This window comes from Mirounga angustirostris, unplaced genomic scaffold (assembly GCF_029215605.1).
Source record: "Mirounga angustirostris isolate CCGP_5_RB_7025 unplaced genomic scaffold, mMirAng1.0.hap1 SCAF_4, whole genome shotgun sequence".
NCBI lineage: Eukaryota > Metazoa > Chordata > Mammalia > Carnivora > Phocidae > Mirounga > Mirounga angustirostris.
In genome coordinates this window covers 148,724,084-148,744,705 of record NW_026991712.1, presented here as the reverse complement: position 1 = coordinate 148,744,705, position 20,622 = coordinate 148,724,084, and the positions used below count along the sequence as shown (strand labels likewise).

At 38.6% G+C, this 20,622-nt stretch overlaps 1 protein-coding gene across 2 annotated transcripts in view; it reads left to right on the top strand.

Annotated features, from left to right (window-relative positions):
* Positions 1-20,622, top strand: part of ZFYVE9 (zinc finger FYVE-type containing 9) — a 190,709-nt gene that overhangs the window by 164,087 nt on the left and 6,000 nt on the right. For both annotated transcript variants that reach the window (XM_045897698.3, XM_045897697.3), the window contains 3 exons: positions 14,253-14,403; positions 17,088-17,168; positions 19,540-19,702. In XM_045897698.3, the coding sequence (XP_045753654.1) occupies positions 14,253-14,403; positions 17,088-17,168; positions 19,540-19,702 (395 nt within the window). The remainder of the gene's footprint in view (positions 1-14,252; positions 14,404-17,087; positions 17,169-19,539; positions 19,703-20,622) is intronic.

Sequence of the window (20,622 nt, the reverse complement as noted above, 5' to 3'; positions counted from 1 at the left end):
ATATGTTAAGAAAAAAAAGAAGAAGAAGAAGGTAGCGGGAGGGGAAGAATGAAGGGGGGGAAATCGGAGGGGTAGACGAACCATGAGAGACGATGGACTCTGAAAAACAAACAGGGTTCTAGAGGGGAGAGGGGTGGGAGGATGGGTTAGCCTGGTGGTGGGTATTGAGGAGGGCACATTCTGCATGGAGCACTGGGTGTTATGCACAAACAATGAATCATGGAACACTTCATCTAAAACTAATGATGTAATGTATGGGGATTAACATAATAAAAAAACATTTATTTCTCAAATTTGAACTTTCATTTTTTATTTCACAAACATTTATTAAGTATATTCTGTGATATGAAATACAAAGATGAGTTAAGAACATGATGCTTGCCTTCTGGGAGCTTATTGTCCAGAAGTAAGATAATCAGATGTCCTCTTCAAGCAGGTAATAAACATTGCTATCCTTGGTGTTTGCAAGATGGTGCTTGGGAATTGGATCTGTTTATAAAAGTATATCTGTAAAGAGCTATGAGGCCTCCATAGTTATTTCAGTACTGACCTAGGACATTTATGACAACAACTGCCATTCATATTACCTGTCTTTATCTGCCTCCTAGGTTTATGGTTGTGCAGGTTCAGATATCTTTTTTCAAAAACAGTAACTGTATTTCTTCTTGTTTATTGCATTTCATTTTCAATAAAATTTACCAACTATATATTACTTATTTTTCTTATTTGATTTAGCAGAATGACTTCCCTTCTAACTCAATTTTTATTTCAACTCATATTTTATGTTTGTTTATTTCAATTCAGTTCAGTGTTTCTCTCTCAGTCTTGGACATCTGAATTGTATTGGTAATAATTCGTCACCTTGTAGTTGAAAAAAAGTAATTTCTTATATATTATTTACTCATGATAATATTCCATTTTTCCTTTTATTTACTTTTCTTTATTGGTACCCATAGTCTTCCTTATTTTCTAGACTGTGTTCTCTTTTGCTCTAAGCCTTTGCACAAGCTGTTTCCTTATTGATGCACACTTTCCCTGTTCATTACCTGCCTCTCACTCATTTTTCAGGTGTCAGCTTAGATGATAGATAAGCTTTTAGTTATCTCACAACTGGGGTGACTCTCCCTGTTATAAACATCTCTAGAATTCTACACATACTGTGTGTGTAATGCTCATTATATTTGTAATTCCTTCTTCAGACTTATTTCAATGAGGAACTATGTCTGTCTTGTTTACCACTGTATCATTAGCAGACGGCCTAGTTAAGAGTAATTGCACGAGAAATATCTATTGAATGAAGACATGAAACAGAACTAGTATAGATAAAACAATGTGAAAACAAGTGCTGAAACTTATGTAAGTTTACTAAAAGTTTAGAGAAAGGAGAGCTCTAGTAAATGGAGCAGTCAGGAATGTTCCTTTATTTCCTGTTGATCCTGAATCCTAACAGCCAGAGCAGCATGTTCCATGTAGGACAGGTTTGTAAATGTTCATGTAAATGTCTTAAAGTGTAAATTAATAAAAGATTTGAAATGGACAGTGAATGATGTTTAGGCACTAGAAAGAGAAGGGTGGAAAATAACAAGTGAAAAGGGTGATAGATGGCCTGCAGAAAAAAAGGCAGGAAAGCACCAGGAATGGACATGTTTTGAAAGGAAGATAGAAGACAACAACCTGCCCAGTGAAGAAGAGGCTCAAGTAGACAGTAAAGTTGTACAAAGAGACTGCTGGGTTTTCAAAGGCCTTCAGAAATCAGGCAAAGGAATCTAGAGTTTAATATGATAATCTGTAAATAGATTGTATAGGTTCTAAAGCAGAGAAGTGACTTAATCAAAGGGAGCTTTAGAAACCTGAGTTTTGGCAGCTGTATGTAAACTGTGGAGAGAGGAGGCCACTAAGGAAAGATTTTAAGCTTAGAAAGCTAGAAGACAGTACTCCTGACAGCATAGAAAATTTAATAAGTGAAGTAGTCTTTGTATATAAATTCTCTGATCTCCTTCATCAAGGCCACTCAAGCTCTCTGTTGGTTTAGGTAACCCTACTCATGTTACAATGATGAGATTATTTTGATCATTGTATTAACTAACATGTGTTTAGTTATAACATTTATTGAAGGTATACTATGTAGCAGGAACTATATATTTTTACACTATCTATGTGAGATTAGTATGTTCAATTCCTTTTAATAGGTGAGGGTATTAAGGCATAGAACTAGCAGGTGGTGAAGCCATAATCAAACCCAGGCAGTCTGATTCCAATGTCCTTACTCCTAGCCACTATACTAAACTGATTTTTATAGACATCATTTTAACAGTTATCAGTATGACTTTAGGGCTAACTTTAGGGCCTTACAGAGGTAATCAAATTAAAATGAAGCCATTAGAATGAGCCCTAATCCAGTATAACTGATGTCCTTATAAGAAGGGGAAATTTGGACCCAGACACTCACAAAGGGAAGATGATGTAGAGAGACATAAGGAGAAGATGACCACCTACAAGTCAAGGAGAGAAGCCCAGAACAAATCCTTCTTTTATAGCCCTCAGATGGAACCAGTTCTGCCAACATCTTGATTTTGGACTTACAGCCTCCAGAACTGTGAGACGATAAATTTCTGTTGTTTAAGCCACATCCACTTTGTGATACATTGTTATAGCAGTTCTGGCACATTCACACACAGGTCCACTTTAAATAGCTAAACTTCAAAAAAAATAAGTTAAAAAAAGAAAGAGGGGCGCCTGGGTGGCTCAGTCGTTAAGCGTCTGCCTTTGGCTCAGGTCATGATCCCGGGGTCCTGGGATCGAGCCCCGCATCGGGCTCCTTGCTCTGCGGGGAAGCCTGCTTCTCCCTCTCCCACTCCCCCTGCTTGTGTTCCCTCTCTCGCTATGTCTCTCTCTGTCAAATAAATAAAAAAAATCTTTAAAAAAAAAAAAGAAAAGAAAAGAAAAAGGGCAGTGGGACAGAGAAGTTGAGCTCTGTGATTGCCCTACTTTACTGTCTGGTGTTTCCAGGCCATCGTGCAGGTAAGGGAAACCCATACTGAACCTAAAGGTCTCCCTGGGTTGAAGAGAGAGTTGAGAATGTAGGGAGGTCATGATGGCTAGAATTTGCAAACCAGATTACTCGAAATAAAAGAACTATGGAGATATATAGGAGGTTCCCACTGTATCTTCAGCTGACTACTAATCAGTGTATGTATGTGAGAAAAGCACTGGAAGGATACATGTAAAACAATTCCCACAGGGCCAGGCATAGTTTGTATTCTTACCAACTAGAGTGAACTAGGGGCAGATTATTCCTACTGAGCCAAGTTATCCATAAGTTCAGGCTGCCCTGATCCTACCTATCAAGCTTAAGAGAAAGGCTTTTAATATGATCAAGGCACAAGCATGTTAAGGACAGACATGGAAAATATCAAAAAGACCCAAATCAGACTTCAAGAAATGAAAATGACAATGAAATGAAAAATATGCTGGATGAAATTAATGGTAGATTAGACACTGCTGAAGAAGGAATTAGTAAATTTAAAAACATAGCAATAGAAAGTATCCAAAATGAGACACAAAGAGAAAAGACTTAAAAATTAAATGAACATGGGCATCTGGGTGGCTCACATGGTTAAGCGTCTGCCTTTGGCTCAGGTCATGATCCTAGGGTCCTGGGATCGAGTACCCCATCAGGCTCCCGGCTCAGTGGGGAGCCTGCTTCTCCCTCTGTCTCTCTCTCTGTCTCTTATGAATAAATAAATAAAATCTTAAAAAAAAAAATTAAATGAACAGCACATGATTGAACTGTGGGAGATGTTAGGTGGCCTAGCACTATAATTGAAGTCCTCATAGGAGAGAAGAAGTGAGTAAACAACAAATATTTGAAAACTCAGTGGTGAAAAATTTTATAAATTAGAAGTATTAAACCCATATATTCAAGAAGCTCAATGAATTCCAGTTGCAGAAAACATGAGAACTACATTAAGGAACATTATAGTTATCTTAATCAAACTGCTTAACACCAGAGCTAAAGAACCTTAAAAGCAAGTAGAGAAAAAAAATCCACATTATATGCTGAGGAACAATTACAAGAATGACAGCAGACTACTTATCAAAACAATTCAAGCCGTAAGACAGTACAGTAAATCTTTAATGTACTGGAAAAAAACCATCAACTTATACCCAGTAAAAATGTTTCAAAAAGCAAAATGCCTTTTCAGAAATATAAGAGCTAAAAGAATCTATTACCAGTAGACCTATTGTATAAGAAGTGTTAAAGGAGGATGCCTGGGTGGCTCAGTTGTTAAGCATTTGCCTTCGGCTCAGGTCATGATCCCAGAGTCCTGGGATCGAGCCCCGCATCGGGCTCCCTGCTCCGCAGGAAAGCCTGCTTCTCCCTCTCCTACTCCCCCGCTTGTGTTCCCTCTCTTGCAGTCTCTCTCTGTCAAATAAATAATCTTTAAAAAAAAATTGAGGTGCTGATTCTAAAATTTATGTGGAGATACAAGGAACCTAGAATAGCTAAAACAACTTTTTTTTTTTTTAAGATTTTATTTGAGAGCAAGAGCATGAATGAGGGGGTGGGGGAAGTGGAGGGTCAGAGGAAGAGTAAGAAGCAGACTTCTTGCTGAGCAGGGAGCCCGATGCGGGGCTCAATCCCAGGACCCTGGGATCATGACCTGAGCTGAAGGCAGATGCTTAACTGACTGAGCCACTCAGGTGCCCCTAGCCAAAACAACTTTGGAAAAAGAACATAATTCAAGGAGTTACACCAACTGATCTTAAGGCTTATTTTAAAGGTAGAATAATCAAGACGGTATTATTTTGCTGTAAATATATATGTATAGGTCAATGGAAGAGTAGAGAGTGATTTCAAATGCTGTTTTTATGGGAGTATACACATGTCACAATTCATCAGATTATATGTTTTAAATATGTACATTTTGTCAATTTTAAATATAATTGTAAAATACCAATTTTTTTTTTTAAGTAATGTAGTGGACATTCAAACTGTTACCAGGTCACCGTGGGAATAGAGCCAAAAAATTAACCTAGTATCAAAAATCTCAAGTCTCAAAGTTTTGTTAATCCTTTATTCAGTACCAAGGAATAGAGAAATTTATGTTGGTTGTAATATAATGCAAGAGTCTGTGAAATTATATGTCTGTACAATTCCCCATCTAGTATAATTTAGGCTGAATGGCCTCTTGAGATTCCTTCCCACTCTACGATACTAAAATAGGAGTTTTGGTTATTTTAATTCAAGGCTACACATATTCTTCAGAGAAATGTGAACTTACAAAAGCATAATTTCAGAGGTTCATTGTAGCACTAGCAAGAACAGATGTCCCCAAAATCTGTTTGATAGTCCTTTTTTCAAAAAAATGAAAGGAGTTGCAAATCCAACAATAGATTAAAAAAATTATTAACCAAAAAAAAAATTATTCACCATGATCAAGTAGGATTTATTCCTGGGATGCAAAGGTGGTTCAATATTCATAAATCAATCAATGTGATATATCACATCAACAAGAGAAAGGATAAAAATCGTATCACTTTAGTTAGATGCAGAAAAAGCATTTGACAAAGTACAACATCTACTCATGATAAAAACCCGCAACAAAGTAGGTGTAGAGGGAATGTACCACAGGACTTGAACATGGGTGCTAGCTTCTGGACACAGTTGAACTCCAGCTGATGGGCAGGATATTTATATTGTTCCAGAATAGCTCCAGGAAAGGATATTCTTCCCTGTTCCATCATTACTCAATTCAGTTCTATTTCTGTTCCTTCACTCATGGTTTTCTCTTTATCCAAAGTGTTCTTCCTTTGTACCTGATTTCATAGCCAATGAAAATGTTTTACCTTTTAGGAAACCTTCCTAGAATTCTCCATCCCCCAGACAGTATCGCTCTTTCTTTCTTCTGTTTACTGGTATAGCCGATGAATATGAAACCCCTTCTGCTCTGAATTTTGAGTCCTCTGAGGGCAGAGAGTGTATCTTTCATTCTTCATTGTATCTCTAGTGCAGTGCTTTCATAAATTTTCCATGTCTCCGCAGTATCTTTCTACCTAAAGTCATTGTCAATCACTTGATAAATGTGTATAGAATTAAATCGTTAAAACTTATTTTATTAGGTACCTAATCTGTGTGACACTGTAATTGTATGTGAACCAAAAAAATTCACCCATTCCTCCAACACAATCATTCCTAGAATTGTATTCTTTTAACTGGCTTTTAAGGATTATCTTCGTGGATGGTTAAACTCCGGGGGTGGGAAACACAGGAAGATAAAGCTTCTGTACTGCTTCACTTGATATGTTAAAATAGTCTTTTTTTTAAATTTCATTTTATTATGTTATGTTAATCACCATACATCATTAGTTTTTGACGTAGTGTTCCATGATTCATTGTTTACGTATAACACCCAGTGCTCCATGCAGAACGTTCCCTCTTTAATACCCATCACCAGGCTAACCCATCCCCCCACCCCCCTCCCCTCTAAAACCCTCAGTTTGTTTCTCAGAGTCCATAGTCTTTCATGGTTTGTCTCCCCCTTTTGAGGTAAGACCCGGGTAGCATTTAGCTCAGTCCCTGGCTTGAGGTTGACACTCCACAGATGTTAGCTGTTTTGCACATACTGTTGTCACAGCAATTGTTTCCTTGCCTTTTATCAGTATGTCATTTTCACTAATTCGTGAGCACTTAGGAAGGGTCTGTATCCCATTATCTCCTAAGAGGTACTTGGTTGAATTACTTGCTCCTGATTTTTAGGTTGCTTTACAATTTTATAAGCAAAGTGGAGGAAACAAGCATACAAATTTTAGTTGCAAACACTTCATCAGTACTTATTATGTTCTGGTGCTGTTCTAAGCACTTTATATTTATTTAACTCTCAACTGTATGAAATAGTTACTTTTATTATCCTCTCTACAGAGGAGGCAACTGAGACGCAGAGAAATCAAGTAACTTGCCCAAAGGCACACAGAGAGTTAGGGGCAAAGCCAGGAAATGCCGGCAGTCTGGCTTGGGTCCTTGCTCTTAATCATAATCCAAAGCTGAATGTTGATGGTGCAGTATAAGAAGTACAAACAGTGTGCTATGGCAGTTCAAAGAAGGAAGCAGTCACATTGGTGTCTGGGAATTAAAGAAGGCTACATGCAGGAATTGGTATTTTTACTAGGCCTTGTTTTGGGGGGTAGTGTTTTCAGATGCTTGGATATGGGGGATGAAAGGGAAGGCTAAAGAGCTCAGAGATGGGAAATGGTAGCACATCAAGAAGTAGTCCTGCAAATAAGGATATGGTAGGAAGGGAAGCAAGACAGGAAAGTTGGTTTGGAGTAAAACCATGGGAAGCTAGTTATTTTGAGCAGAGGACAGGGTAGAAAAGATTGACATGATCAGCACTGTGCTTTGGTAATTATGGAAACATTGTGTGGAATGGATCAGAACTGACAGAGACTGACTGCAGAAAAACCAGTTATAAGGTTATTATGATGTCCAGAAAAGAGGTAGTTGTATCTTGAACTCTGGGGAAGATAGGGATATATAGAGGAGATACTACAGAGTTTGAATCGATAGAGCAGAGAAATAGCACAACTAGAAAGTTGAGTATTATATCATCATATGACAAATGTAACATTTTATGGTTAGCAAAGTCTTTTGAATATTTGGGAAACTCTTCTCTTGGTGTAAATGAGCATGATTTTAAGAAGGTAAAAGTGGGGGCACCTGGGTGGCTGAGTCATTAAACGGCTGCCTTTGGCTCAGGTCATGATTCCAGGGTCCTGGGATCGAGCCCCACATTGGGCTCCCCGCTCAGCGGGAATCCTGCTTCTCCCTCTCCCATTCCCCCTGCTTGTGCTCCTGCTCTTGCTATCTCTCTCTCTGTCAAATAAATAAATAAAATCTTTAAAAAAAAAAAAAAGGTAAAACTGTTCATTTATAAAGAAGTATGAAGTTTGTTTACCTCATTTGGCTTGAAATTGACATCTGGGGAAATTATTTCTTAGAAGCTAGCTAATTTATTTAGAATGTCTGAATTGAGAATATTTCTTAATCTGCTTAGTGTAGACAAAGTTAGAAATCACTTTACCCTAATGATTTGGAAAAAATGATAGATATAACATTCTTTAAAATTGCTATGTGGGAGCACCTGACTGGCTCAGTCGGTAGAGCATTCGACTCTTGATCTCGGGATCTTGTGTTTGAGCCCCGTTTTGGGGATAGAGTTTACTTTAAAAAAAAATTCTATGTGATTATATCAGTTTCTTCATGTGATACAAATGTAAATTGCAAATGAGAACCTAAATTAGTGTTTTAGTTGACTTTGCTAAATAGGAATCTTCCTGCTGACTTATCCTGTTTGCAGAAAATTTACTTAAGAGTAATCTTTGGGGGGCGCCTGGGTGGCTCAGTTGGTTAAGCGACTGCCTTCGGCTCAGGTCATGATCCTGGAGTCCCTGGATCGAGTCCCGCATCGGGCTCCCTGCTCGGCAGGGAGCCTGCTTCTCCCTCTGACCCTCCCCCCTCTCATGTGCTCTCTCCCTCTCTCTCATTCTCTCTGGCTCAAATAAATAAATAAAATCTTTAAAAAAAAAAGAGTAATCTTTGGAAAACTCTGACGGAAGTGGTTTGAATTAATGAGGTTGATAAATATCAGTGTGAGAGGAATATTCAGTTATTATTTGGATGCTTCTGGTGATACAGTAAAATATTAAGACACTAACTCTGCAAGAGTTATAAATATAAAAAAGTAAAGCCAGGAGATGATGATATCTTAGAATTGTATTGATATAATATCTAGGAATAAATTTAACCAAGGAGGTAAAAGAAAACTACAAAACATTGCTGAAAGAAATGAAGAAAACCTAAATAAATGGGAAGGCATCTCATGTTCATGGATTGGAAGACTTAGTATTGTTAAGGTGTCAGTATTATTCAGAGTGGATCTACAGATCCAGTGCAATCCCTATCAAAATTCCAGTGGCCTTTTTTTTTTTTTTCCAGAAAAGAGGAAGCCAGTACTCAAATTCTTTTGGAATTGCAAGGGCCTCCAAAGCCAAAATAATCTTGTATAAGAACAAATTTGGAGGAGTCACACTTCCCAGTTTCAAAACTTACTGCAAGACTACAGTAATCAAAATAGTGTGGTACTAGCATGGAACAGACTTAAGAATCCAGAAGTAAATCTATACATTTATGGTCAGTTGATTTTGACAAGGGTGCCAAGACCATTTAATGATGAATGAATAGCCTTCAGCAAATGGTGTGAGGACAACTGGATTTCCACATGTAAAAGAATGAAATTATATCCCTACTTCACAGAGATGAGCAAAGAGGGGGGAAAAGAAAGAAACAAATGAAAAAACAGACTCTTAATTATAGAGAACAGGGAACAAACTGATGGTTACCAGAGGGGACATGGGTGGGAGGTAGGTTAAATAGGTGATGGGGATAAAGGAGTGCACTTGTGATGAGCGCTGGGTGATATATGGAATTGTTGAATCACGATATCATACACCTGAAACTAATAAAACACTGTGTATTTTTAAAAAATGGGTAGTGGACTTGGGGGACCTGGGTGGCTCAGTCAGTTGAGTGTCTGACTCTAGGTTTCAGCTCAGGTCATGATCTCGGGGTTGTGGGATCCAACCGCTCATGGGGCTCTCAGCATGGAATCTGCTTGAGATCCTCTCCTCCCTCTGCCCCTCCCCCTGCTTGCTTGCTTTCTCTCTCTCAAATAAGTATATTTGAGAGATACTTGAGAGAGAGAGTGAGAGAAAGCATGAGTGGGGCGGTAGAGGCAAAGGGAGAGGGAGAAACATGTTCCCCACTGAGCATGGAGCCCAACACAGGGCTCGATCCCAAGACCCTGGGATCATGACCTGAGCCGAAGGCAGCTGCTTAACCGACTGAGTCACCCAGGCACTCCTAAATAAAATCTTTTTTAAAAAAAAATTAATGGCAAAGGACTTATTATTTTTTTTTAAAGATTTTATTTATTTATTAGAGAGAGATTGAGAGAGAGAGAGCATGAGAGGGGGGAGGGCCGGGAGGGTCAAAGGGAGAAGCAGACTCCCTGCCGAGCAGGGAGCCCGATGCGGGACTCAATCCAGGGACTCCAGGATCATGACCTGAGCCGAAGGCAGTCGCTTAACCAGCTGAGCCACCCAGGCACCCAATGGCAAAGGACTTAAATAGACATTTCTTCAAAGAAGATATTCAGATGGCCAACAAGCAAATGAAAAGATGCTTAACACCATTAGTCATTAGGGAAATGCAAATCAAAACTACAATGAGGCACTGCTTCACACCTACTAGGATGGCTATAAAACCACAACAGAAAATAAGGATGTAGAGAAATTGGGCCCCTTGTATGTTGTTGGTGAAAGTATAAAAAATGGTTCATCCACTGTGAAAAACAGTTTGGCAACTCCTCAAAAAGTTAGACGTAGAATTACTGCGTGGCCCTGCAATTCCACCTCCAGGCATATACCCCAAAGAACTGAAAATATTTACCCAAATAAGTACATCCACACATACATTTATAGTAGCACTATTCACAGTAGTCAAAAGGTGAGCATAGCCGAAATGTGCATGGATGGATGGATGGATAAACAAACTCTGATGCATGTATATGTAGGTGTATATTGTGTGTGTGTGTGTATACACACACACATACAAACACATGGAGTATTATTCAGCCATAAAAAGAAGTGAAGTACTGATACATGCTACACCATAGATGAGCTTCCAGAACATTATGTAAGTGAAAGAAGCCAGACACAATGGTCATGTATTATATGGTCCCATTTGTGTGAAGTAGCCGGAATAAAATCATACAGAATGCAGATTGGTGGTTAGGATTGGGGAGTGGAAAGAAACCAGTTAGAGGAAGGTTTTTTACTTTGGAGTGATGGAAGTGTTTTGGAACTAGATAAAGGTTATTATTGCACAGCATTGTGAATGTATTAGATGCCACTGAATTGTTCACTTTGAAGTGGTTAATTTTATGTATGTGAATTTCACCTCACATTATTTTGTTTTGAGTGTGTTGATACAGGAATATAAAAGGCATCAGAACACATCTGGTATTTTTCACACTGTAGTACTGCAGTTTGTAATGTAAGAGGAAGAGGGGAGTAAAACAGAAGTTTTGGACTAGGTTTTTGAAAGGTTAAATCCATTTAAAGGATTGAATCAGAAAGGTGGACATGGGAACGAAAAAACAAATTATCACTATCCTGTTTCAATTAGAAGCCAGAGTTCAGCACCAAGATAATGTAAGTTCAGATTTGCTTACTAGATACAAAATGGTGGCCTGTTTTTTCAGTTTAGGTTCAGAGTTATTATCTTAAATCATTTGATAAGAACAAAGCATTTATTGAAGAGACTTCTTTCCATTAGATACTCTTTCCTGCTTTGTCAAAGATTAGTTGACCATAGAGTTGAGGGTCCATTTCTGGGCTCTCTGTTCTGTTCCATTGATCTAAGTGTCTGTTTTTGTGCCAGTACCATACTGTCTTGATGATGACAACTTTGTAATAGAGCTGGAAGTCCGGAATTGTGATGCCACCAGCTTTCATTTTCTTTTTCAAGATTGCTTTGGCTACTGGGGGTCTTTTGTGGTTCCATGCACATTTTAGGATTGCTCTAGCTCTGTGAAAAATGCTGGTGGCATTTTGATAAGGATTGCATTAAATATGTAGATTGCTTTGGGTAGTATGGACATTTTAACAATATTTGTTCTTCCAGTCCATGAGCATGGAATGCTTTTCCATTTCTTTGTGTCATCTTCAATTTCTTTCATAAGTGTTCTATAACACTTATGATATCTTTTACCTCTTTGGTTAGGTTTATTCCTAGGTATCTTATGGTTTTTGGTGCAATTGTATATGGGATCGATTCCTTGATTTCTCCTTCTGCTGTTTTATTATTGGTGTGTAGAAATGTAACAGATTTCTGAATGTTGGTTTTATAGCAACTTTGCTGAATTCGTGTATCAGTTCTAAAAATTTTTTGGTGAGTCTTTCAGGCTTTCTACATGGAATATCATGTCATCTGAAAATAATGAAAGTTTGACTTCTTCCTTGCCAATTTGGATGCCTTTTGTTTCTTTTTGTTGTCTGATTGCTGAGTCTAAGACTTCCAGTATTATGTTAAATAACAATGATGAGAGTGGATATTCCTGTCTTATTCTTGACCCTAAAGGAAAAGCTCTTAACTTTTCCCCATTGAAGATTATATTAGCTATGGAAAAAAGACCATCTCTTCAACAAATGGTGCTGTGAAAGCTGGACAGAAACATGCAGAAGAATGAAACTGTACCACTTTCTTACACCATACACAAATATAAATTCAAAATGGATTAAAGACCTAAATGTGAGACAGGAAACCACCAAAATCCTAGAGGAGAACACAGGCAGCAACCTCTTTGACATTGGCCGTAGCAGCTTCTTACTAGGTAAGTTTCCAGAGGCAAGGGAAACAAAAGCAAAAATGAACTATTAGGACTTCATCAAGATAAAAGGCTTCTGCACAGCAAAGGAAATAATCAACAAAACTAAAAGGCAACCTTTGGAATGGGAGAAGATGTTTGCAAATGACATATCTGATAGAGTTAGTGTCCAGAATCTATAAAGAACTTACCGAACTCAGGGCGCCTGGGTGGCTCAGTCGTTAAGCGTCTGCTTTCGGCTCAGGTCATGATCCCAGGGTCCTGGGATCAAGCCCCACATCGGGCTCCCTGCTTAGCAGGGGGCCTGCTTCTCCCTCTCACCCTCCCCCTGCTTGTGTTCCCTCTCTCACTGTGTCTCTCTCTGTCAAATAAATAAATAAAATCTTAAAAAAAAAAAAAACTTAACCGAACTCAACACCCAAAAAACAAATAATCCAGTTAAGAAATGGGCAGAAGACAAGAACATACATTTTTCCAAAGAAGACATCCAGATGGCTAACAGACAAATGAAAAGATACTCAACATCACTCATCATAGAAATACAAATCAAAACTACAATGAGATATACCACCTCACACCAGTCAGAATGGCTAAAATTAGCAACACAGGAAACAACAGATGTTGGCAAGGATGTGGAGAAAGGGGAACCCTCTTGCACTGTTGGTGGGAATGCAAACTGGTGCAGGTACTCTGGAAGACAGTATGGAGATTCCTCAAAAGTTGAAAATAAAACTACCCTACAACCCAGCAATATCACTACTAAGTATTTACCCAAAGGATACAAAGTTACTGTTTCAAAGGGGCAGATGCACCCCGATGTTTATAGCAGCATTATCAACAATAGCCAAATTATGGAAAGAGCCCAGATGTCCATCAACTGATGAATGGATAAAGAAGATGTGGTATATATATACAATGGAATATTTGCACAGCCATCAAAAAAAAAAACCAAAACAGTGAAATCTTGCCATTTGCAATGACGTGAATGGAACTAGAGTGTATTATGCTAAGTGAAATAAGTCAGAGGAAGACAAATACCATATGATTTCACTCATATCTGGAATTTAAGAAATGAAACAGATGAATATAGGGGGGAAAAGAGGCAAACCATAAAACAGACTCTTAACTATAGAGAACAAACTGAGGGTTGCTGGAGGGGAGGTTGGCAGGGGAAAGGGTTAAATGGGAGATGGGTATTAAGGGGGGCACTTTTATGATGAGCACTAGGTGTTGTATGTAAGTGTAACTTCTCCTGAAACTAATATTACACTGTATGTTAACTCACTGGAATTTAAATAAAAACTTGGAAAAAATAAAACAAAGCAACATATTAGTAAGTGATTTCATTGATGATTTCAAACATAAATTAGTAAAATTAAGTAATGGGGTTTATATATTTCTAGAGGAAAACATTCCTTTGTTTGGATATGGGAAAAGAGGGCAGATGCACTTACATATGGAATATTCTTTTGACTTAGAATTTCAGTGTATATATCCTCAGAGAATACAGTGGATAGGAGAAGTTACTGTAATTAACTAAACTAATGTTACTTGAGTTCAGAGCAGCAACAAAAATACCAAAAAGATGAATGCAAAATATGTCATGTGCTTACTTAGGTTATAATACAGATCACCTATAAAGTATACAGGGAATTTTTGTATATGTTGATTTTTTTCCCAAATGGTGACTGATTTTTCATTATTGTTTTTTGTCTTTGAGGTAAAAGAGTTGTGCTGTGCCAGACCAAAAAAAAAAATGTCCATTTTTTGCAGAATAAGAAAGCTAACCCTCTTCTTTGATTGCAGATGATGAAAGCCATGAACAAGTCCAATGAGCATGTCCTGGCAGGAGGTGCCTGCTTCAATGAGAAGGCAGACTCTCATCTTGTATGTGTACAGAATGATGACGGAAACTATCAGACCCAGGCTATCAGCATTCACAACCAGCCCAGAAGGGGTGAGTATTTGAGCTGACTGACATGGTAAGAATTGTACTGGACTTGGAAAGTTTGATATCTCAGACCCATAACTCTCACAGTCTAGCTAGGTGGCCACAAACAATTTGATGAAATTAACCTTTCCAAGCTTATTCTCCCAAGATTACATTGACTCCCCAAGTAGCCAGACTCAGAGTTGCAAATGGGATCTCTACTAATAAAGGGAACATTTTGAAAATACTGCCTCAGGATATTGGCAGGGCCAGAATTGATATTTGAAGGTAGGAGACTAGGCCCCTTAGAATATGCTTAGGTAGATTTGAAGCTTGTTGAATGACCATATCTGAAGACTGTTAATTAATAGGTTGACTGGATTCTGAAAGAAGGCTTCTTGGTTCAGTGGTACTCATAGTGTGGCCTCATCACTTAGGAGATTGTTAGAAATGAAGAATCTATACCCCAAATCTGCTAAATTAGAATTTGTTTTTTTAACAAGGTGCTGTGTTCAAATGCATATTGAAATTTAAGAATCATTGCTTATGGTGGCATTTCTTAAGGTGTCTTATCAGATTCTCTGATTTTAAAAAATACGTAAGTGAAAGTCTTACATAATACATTAAACTGAGAAATCCTGGGTTAAACAAATTTAAACAGATTTCTTTACTACAGGACTTTTCAGAGCCTTTAACAGGCTGATGTATATTATAATTTTCCAAAAGGAAGGTAGTGCCTGGCCCTTCCCAAATTTGACTAGGAATCTTGTTTTTCCTCAGAATATCTCCCATAACTAGCTTTCTCTGTTATGCTTTACTTCTCTGGCTGACAGTGATATAGGTCACTGTCTCCAGTATGTTTTTCCAATCGGTTGTTTAGTAAAGGCATAGAAGGTCTTTGTCACGTGTATATTCAATATGATACCCAAAATAACGTAGGTGATAAGTCCACAATGCTCTCTATTAGTCAGATGATACCTAGAATATTTGAATTAAGTTCTGGATATCATTAATGTAATTGATGATATCCATTGATAAAACTGGAGGTTCTTTAGAGGATGATTCAAGGCCTGTGAAAAATTTGGAAACTATGTCAAAAGAAGATTTTTTGAATAAACTATACATGTTTAATCTGGAAAAGTCTAAATTGGAAGAGGGTGAAAAATAGCTATCTCTATTTTTAAGGTTTTCTAGTATGTGGAAATAAGATTCAATTTATTCTCTATAGCTACAAAAGGCCAGAACCAGCACCATTGGGTGAAAGTTACAGGAATCTAGATCTGGACTCAATTTGGGTAAAGCCGAGAGTTATCCAGAAGTAGAATGGGCTGCCTTGTGCCATTGTGGACTCCTTATCCCTAGGAGTCTTTGATAAAGCTGGATGTCCACCTGTTAGAGATATTAACAGGGCCAGTGGGCAGGAAGTTGGATTACTTAGTCCAATTTAAGATGTGGAGGAACATAGGGGCTCCTGGCTGGCTCAGTCGGTGGAGCATGCGACTGTTGATCTCTGTGTTGTAAGTTCGAGGCCCATGTTGGGTGTGGAGATTACTTTAAAAAAATAAAATCATAAGGAAAAAAAAAAGATTTGGAGGGGCATAGTGAAATACTCTTAAAGCTAAATATGATTACATGTCCTTTCTTTTATGAAGAGATAATGGTAACAGGTGTTTGTCTTTTAAAAAGGTTTTTTTTTTTTTAAAGAACTGCACTAGGTCAGTAAAATGGTTGCCAACCATATCTCCATCTTCAAAATGTATTTTATCTAAAAAAAAAAAAGTATTGGGGTGCCTGGGTGGCTCGGTCGTTAAGTGTCTGCGTTCGGCTCAGGTCATGATCCCAGAGTCCTGGGATCAAGCCCTGCATCGGGCTCCCTGCTTAGCGAGAAGCCTGCTTCTCCCTCTCCCACACCCCCTGCTTGTGTTCCCTCTCTCGCTGTGTCTCTCTCTGTCAAATAAATAAATAAAATCTTAAAAAAAATAAAAGTTAAAAAAAAAAGGTATTAGATCGGGGTCAGCAAACTTTTTCTGTGAATGCCTGGGTGATAAATATTTTAGGTGTTGCAAGCCTGTGGTCTTTTTTTTTTTTTTTAAAGATTTTATTTATTTATTTGAGACAGAGAGAATGAGAGAGAGAGAGCACATGAGAGGGGAGAGGGTCAGAGGGAGAAGCAGGCTCCCTGCCGAGCAGGGAGCCCGATGCAGGACTCAATCCAGGGACTCCAGGATCATGACCTGAGCTGAAGGCAGTCGCTTAACCAACTGAGCCACCCAGGCGCCCGCAAACCTGTGGTCTTTGTTACCAGTTACTCAACTCTGGCATACTTCAAAAACTGCCACAGACAGTATGCAAATGAGTGGACATGACTCTGTTCCAATAAAATTTTATTTACAAAAACAGGCTGCAGGCCAAACAGGTTGTAGTTTGCCAAGCCCTAGACTTGACCACTAAGATTTCTTTGCTTGTAAGATTCTTTAATTTTTGATTGGAGGGAGAGGAAAACAAAATGAGGGAGTGTATCTTAAAACTTCATTCCCAAAGGTATCATAAGCATCAGAATTATTGGTTACTTGTATATTGTGGTGTATAGAGTTGATATTTTTTGTTTTCTGTATGATGATGGTTGGAGTTACCAGCTATCAAATATTTCATTATTATTCTTAGTCTTTGTATCTCCAGATCTACACTGAACTATTTATATTCTGTTTTAGTGACTGGTGCCAGTTTCTTTGTGTTCAGCGGCGCTCTGAAATCTTCTTCCGGATATCTTGCCAAATCCAGTATTGTGGAAGGTAAAGAGTAAGTTATTTACTGCATGTGTATTAGTTCAATCCTAATTATACAACTAAAAAGCAAGGGATGTTGGAGTGCCTGGCTGGCTCAGTCGGTAGAACATGCGACTCTTGATCTCAGGGTCCTAAGTTCAAGCCCCGTGTTGGGCATAGAGCTTACATAAATGATGATAATAATAATTTAAAAAAATAAAAAGCAAGGATGTTAAGTCAAACCATGATACTTCTACAGTAGATTCCTGACTCCTATTATGTATTCAATAGCATCTTACTCTTAAGCTAATTAATTCTCCAAAGAAGGGAGTAAGTGGTAGAGATATCATGGGACAGTGACATAAAAATTAAGAGATGGCCTTTCAGAGCTCTGGGATAGGGTACCCAAGGGGACATAGTCTGAGTTCAAATATATCATTGGGCTCAAATCTGTAAATATGTAGATGAAGTTCAGTCTGCCTTAACTCACAAGAGTGCTGCAGTCATCATTTGGGGTACAGAATGTGATGCACTTGCAGCTGGTTTGCTGTAATTAGATTAGACATGACACATATCTTGACAAAAGCTAATTAAATGAGAGTTAATGAAAGACTAATGAGCATACTGTTTATTTTCTTTGTCATTTGACTCTTACTATATTTTGATCTGGTTACTTTGATCTGGTTAGTCTTGTTGCATGACAAATTTACCCAGAACTTAATGGGTTAAAGCAACTATTTTAAAATGTTCCTCTGGGTCAGGAATCTTGACAAGGTAGTACAGGGATGTCCAGGGCCTCAATTGGGATGACTTGATAGCTGGGGGCTCGAATTATCTGAAGGTTCGTTCACTCACATGTCTGGGGCCTGGCCTGGGTTGATTTAAAGACTAGGAGTGGAGACTGAAGTACTCACACTTTGACTCCTTAGCATGCCTTGGTGGCCTTGCGGTAGCTGGACTTCTTACTGCATGTGTTCTAGCAAAAGGCAGAAGCCAGGTTGCTTCTTATGACCCAGTCTCGAAAGTCACACGATGTCACTTCCACCAGACTGTAGTGTTGGAAGTAGTCATAAGCCTTCCCAGGTTCAAGAGAGGAAGATTTAGACTCCACTTCTTAATGGGGAAATGGGAAGGTAGCATTGTGAGAAAACATGTGAGAAGGGAGATACCATGGTGACCTTTGGAAGGTACCGTCAGCCGCACACGCTGACAGGTTTTCATTTCCACAGTAGCTTTCCTCCAGCGCCCTGTCTGAAAGCTGGAGTCCAGTGTGTTAACTGAAATACAGAGACAGTGTTACCTGTGTTAATAGATACTGGCTTTGACCTCCTTTATTGGTAAGCTTGATAAAACAACTAGTGAAGAGCAAAGTACATTAATATTTTACAACTAAATTTCACAACTTTACAAAGCAGAAGCATGCTGTTAAGAAATTGTTAAGAAATCTAGGAGTTAAACAGTCATTGGTCTTAAGTGACTAATGCCTATCTGATCAAGTCTTGACTACATTTGAAATTGTATCTTGACAAAGATGATTAAAAAAATACCCTTTAAATGTTGTGGAAATGATAATTTGAATTGACACAGATCATTATAATGCAAAGTATTGTGTTTAAAAGTTATGTCTGTGTCTTTGGATTGGGAATTCCTTAGGTCTTATATTTCACTGTGTCAGTTGAACAGTTGGCAGCCTATTTATGAAATTTTTATTGAAGCTTTTATGAAATTATCTTAGTTGATGAAATTTTGTGTCAATGAAGCCGGGTAATTGCTCAACACGTGACAAATTTCACCCTGAATTTCAGTGTTTGCCTTTGATTTGGGTAGGTAGCAGGCCAAAAATAGTTGCCATGTGTTGGCTACAAGGTGGCTCATGTGAAACACATGTGGTAGGTTTGACTTACTGCTGCCAGTGAATGGATTTATTCCTTCTCCTACTACTGTTGTTTACTCAGTGACTTATTTAACAAACATTTCCTGGGCATTCATTGTATGCCGGGCAGTCACAGTAAGGTGAGAGAGACAGGGGTGCAAACACATAAATATGATTAGAGCATGATAAATGCAAGAGTGAAAACAGTTCTATCAGTCCAGAAGGGGGATGTGACCAAGTGTACATTTTCCCTTTGAGCGGTCTTAGGAGAAACTCAGTTGTGTCTGAAGTGAAATCAACAGGTGAGTTTTTAAGCAGAAGCCATCTGGTGTTTGTCCTCATAGCACTCTCAGAAGTAAGAGATTCAGCTCAAAGAACAGAACCTCTTTATATCTGTCAGCTTTAGAGAGCAGCGCAGAGTTTTACATTTAATCCTAAAGGGATTTGTTAGGTACCGTGATTCATCTGCCCCTCTCCCTGGCTTTGCGTTGTTTCCATCTGTATTATCTTGGTGCTGATTCTCAGATGGCGTTATGGTCCAGATCACAGCAGAGAACATGGATGCCTTGAGGCAGGCACTGCGAGACATGAAGGACTTCACCATCACCTGCGGCAAGGCGGACGCTGAGGATCCCCAGGAGCACATCTACATCCAGTGGGTGGATGATGACAAGAAAGTCAACAAGGGGTAAATGCAGAGGACTTTCCCTCTTGTGGCATTTAGTTATGGACTTGGCTCTGGGTTTTGTCTACACTGGTGTTTATAACTTTACTGAAAGCCCAAAGAGAAAGGACTGCTTTGGATACATGTAACATAAGATTTTAAATTTCTAGTTTCTTGGCTTAATTTCTGAAGGAGTTTCTCTGCATATTTTTGAAGAAGGGTGGAGGGAAGGAGTTGATGAAACAAAACAATCCTCTAAAGTTATCAACATAATAGTAATAACCTAAGCCTTTTGTGGTTTTATAAAAAGAAAGCCCTTTTGCTAACATTATTTCATTTGAGATAATAACTAGTGTTGTTTTTGCCATATTACCGAGTAAATAAGCACCTAAAGGCTCAGTGACTCCACAGAGCCAGGAAGTGGCAGGGCTAGGACTTAAAACCACCTCCTTGGGCTTCAAGTCCTATACTCTTTCCCAGTATATGGCAACTCTACTCTGAGGGCTCAAGCCAAAACTTTGGAGTCATCTTTGACACTTCTTTTTCTCTCATACCCTACACCTACCCCAATGGTAAATCCTGGTACTGTTCTATTTTATAGCATATATTTTATATATCCTGTTATATTTTACTTCAACATGTATCCAGAATCCTACTACCTCTCCGGCCACCATCCTGGTTCAGGCCACCATCATTTGGTCTGGATTATTACAGTAGCCTTTCAGTTGGCTTGCTTGTTTCTAGTCTTCAACTCCTCCTGCCCCCCAACCTAATCTGTTTCTAATCCAGCAGCCAGAGCAATGTCCCTTCTTGGCTCAGAACCCACCACTGGCTTCCAGTATCATTCAGGGTAAAAGCCAAAGTATTTTTCAACTTGTATGACCTCACACAATCCGCCCATCCTCTTACCTCACAGAAGCAACACCTGCCTTCTTGCCTGAACA